The 2934-nt window shown below is 46.9% G+C and overlaps 1 protein-coding gene across 1 annotated transcript; it reads right to left on the bottom strand.

The window, feature by feature from the left end:
- Positions 1-872: 872 nt before the first annotated feature.
- On the bottom strand, positions 873-2476 carry LOC109484806 (uncharacterized protein K02A2.6-like). Its single transcript, XM_019788167.1, has 2 exons — positions 2464-2476; positions 873-1807 (listed from the first exon to the last, which is right to left on the bottom strand). The coding sequence occupies exons 1-2, from the start codon at positions 2474-2476 to the stop codon at positions 873-875; spliced, it is 948 nt and encodes a 315-aa protein (XP_019643726.1).
- Between the last annotated feature and the right edge of the window lie 458 nt (positions 2477-2934).

The raw sequence follows: 2934 nt of genomic DNA, 5'->3' as shown, positions 1-2934 counted from the left end.
AAGTTGTCTTTGTTCAAAATTGCACAACCAGTAAAATTGACCCTTAACTATAGGTTGACTCCATAATGGTGGACAATGCTCATTGCTACCCCAGAAGTTTAGGACACCCTAAATGATAAAATATCGGTAAATTTGACCGAAGAACCCTGGAAAAGGGGTGTAAAAACCCTGATTTTGAAAATTAACAGGACGGAGCTGAGATAAGGACTGGGTGGAACAGTACCACTGCATAGGCATTGGTCGCTTGGGGGGATGAAGGATACAAATCAGCAAACAAAATAAATGAGAAAGGTATCAAATCTTGAATACAGATCAACATGAGATAAACAACACAGCAGCAGGATGTAAACACATACAATGTATGTTATAGGTATAATTGGTGTCTCCTTTTAGTCCAGGCTTGATGAATAAGATGGTCAGTGTATTATGTCATACATGGGCCACTATATGTGCGACGACTTGTGTCTCTTCTCTTAGACTCGGTTGTCGTGCCCCTACCTCTTGGTAGTAATCCAATAACGTGACTCCAAGCTAGAATACTTGAATCGGCTTGGTTTATTCTCAAGTCACCAACTCAGACTCTCTGTCTGGCTCGTCTCTCGCTACGCATGCGTGTTATTCTTTATGTTAAGTAAGCTGCTTAAACATTACCACATGTTACATCCCCTTTTCTTTAGTTACATTCTCTCAACGGATCTTTTCCGATCTTACACATTCACATATCTTTTGCCTTAGAGTTCTTTGGCATGTCAGTTCTTATGCACACTAGAGTCCTTGTGCTTTCTGGTCTTCTCCAGGTTCTCTTCCTGTTAGTTCATTAGTTTGTTAGTTCAGTCCTCGAGTTCTACTTCGAAATTGCATGCATTACATAATCACTCGCGGACGTAATCCTTCAGGTGCGCTGGCGGTTTCACAGCTCGACCGGACCTCGTTGTCATCTGTTGTCCAGCTGTGTGTTGCACTGGCACTGCTGTCTCGGCTGCTGCTGTTGTTGTTGCCGTTGCTGTCGTGGTCGTTGCTGGACCTGGAGAGTTGTTTTCTTCCTCCATGACGTCCATGTTTGGCGCCATTTCTCTCGTGTGACGCAGATGCCTTCTGTTTCGACGGTATCTGCCGCCATCTTCTGTCTGCACTTCGTACGATCTCTTCCCATGTTCTGCCACAACGGTTCCTTGTTTCCAATATTTGATGGCTGGGGTGAGCGGCTGGCATCTCACGGTGTCTCCAACTTGGAGATTGGGCAAGTCTCTTGCCTGTCTGTTGTAGTATTTACGCTGTCGCTCCTTCTCATTCTGGAGCTTTCTTGGGATCTCACTAGGCACTTCTGGCTCTAGTAAGGCTCTTCTCACTGGCATTGTTGTGTTGGTTCTTCTGTTGAACAGCCGTTGTGCTGGGCTGCTCCCAACACCTTGCGTTGGCATGTTCGTGAGATCTAGCAAGGCTAGATACGGATCGGTCTTTCCTCTGAATGCTTTCTCCATCAGCTGCTTGGCTGTCTTGACTGCATTCTCTGCTTTTCCATTACTATGTGGATAGCCTGGCGAGGATGTTTGGTGTTTGAAGTTCCATTCTCTGGCAAACTTCTCAAACTCTTCAGCTGTGAATTGTGGTCCATTATCGCTGATAACCACATCTGGGATACCGTGCCTTGCGAACTGTGCCTTGAGCTTCTTGACTACAGTCGCAGCTCGTGTGTTCTCACACCTGTCAATCTCGAAGTAATTCGAGTAATAGTCCACAGTGATCAGGTACTCCCTCTGCTGGAACGTGAACAAATCTGTTGAAGCAGTTGCGGAAGCAAACCGAACTGTAGAGCAAATCGTCGCAGCATTTGAGACATACTGCAATCCAAAGAAGAGCGAGACAGTAGAAAGATACAAATTCTTCACGAGATCACAGAGCAATGGTGAGACTTTTGATGAATACATCACAGACCTGAAGACACTCGCGGCAGAGTGTGGGTTTGGTGAGATTAGAGAGTCTCTGATTCGAGACAGAATACTCATCGGCATTTTGGACGGAAAGGTTCGCGAACGACTCCTGCGGGAGAGCAACCTAAGCCTTGAGAAATGCGCAGAGATCTGCCGAGCCGCAGAAGTCTCCAAGCAGAGCATCCAGACGATGGAGCAGGCCACAGTGCACGTGGTAAAGAAGAAGCCACAAGCAGATCCGCAGGCCAGTAGGATATCAGTCTGCAAATACTGCGCCAAGAAACACACAGCCAACAAGGAAGCATGTCCTGCGTATGGAAAGGAATGCGCCTCCTGCGGCAAGCGAAACCACTTCGCGAGAGCATGCCGGAGTTGAGAAACGAAGCAGCCTAGAAGCGGCAGAAACCAGGCACAAGGTAGAAAGAAGCCCTTGGTGCACATGCTGCAAGAAGAAGCAGTGATGACAGTCACAGAAGAAGAGAAAACATACAGCATGACCCATACAAAGACAGTTGGAACGTGACCATCTGACCTGCCAGGTTCATTCTTGCATGAACCTGGCAGGTCAGATGGTCACGTTCCAACTGGATTTAGGAGCCACGTGCAATGTAATGCCAGAACAGGTTCTGCATAAGCACAACATCCAGCACAAAGTAACGGGACCAAAGCGAGTACTGAAAATGTACAACAACACAGAAATCATCTCTGAAGGAGAAACAGTCATCAAGATGACTAATCCGAAGACCGGACAGAAATACAAGGTGAACTTTGTTGTCATCAACTCGAACAGCATGCCGCTGTTAGGAGCAAATGCAATCCAGCAGATTGGTGCGGCTACTGTCCACTATGACAGAATCTCAGCACTTGACAACAGCGAGCTCAAACCGATGGCAGACACGGTCAGCAAGCCAACAACTAAGAAGAGTCTGTTAGAAGAGTACCCAGACGTCTTCTCTGGTTTGGGAAGACTGCCAGGAAAATGCCATCTTGAAGTTGATGAGTC

This window comes from Branchiostoma belcheri, unplaced genomic scaffold (genome assembly GCF_001625305.1).
Source record: "Branchiostoma belcheri isolate BF01 breed outbred unplaced genomic scaffold, Haploidv18h27 scaffold70, whole genome shotgun sequence".
In the NCBI taxonomy this organism is placed as follows: Eukaryota; Metazoa; Chordata; class Leptocardii; order Amphioxiformes; family Branchiostomatidae; genus Branchiostoma; species Branchiostoma belcheri.
The sequence above is the reverse complement of the archived record's forward strand: the minus strand, read 5'-3'. Positions and strand labels throughout refer to the sequence as shown.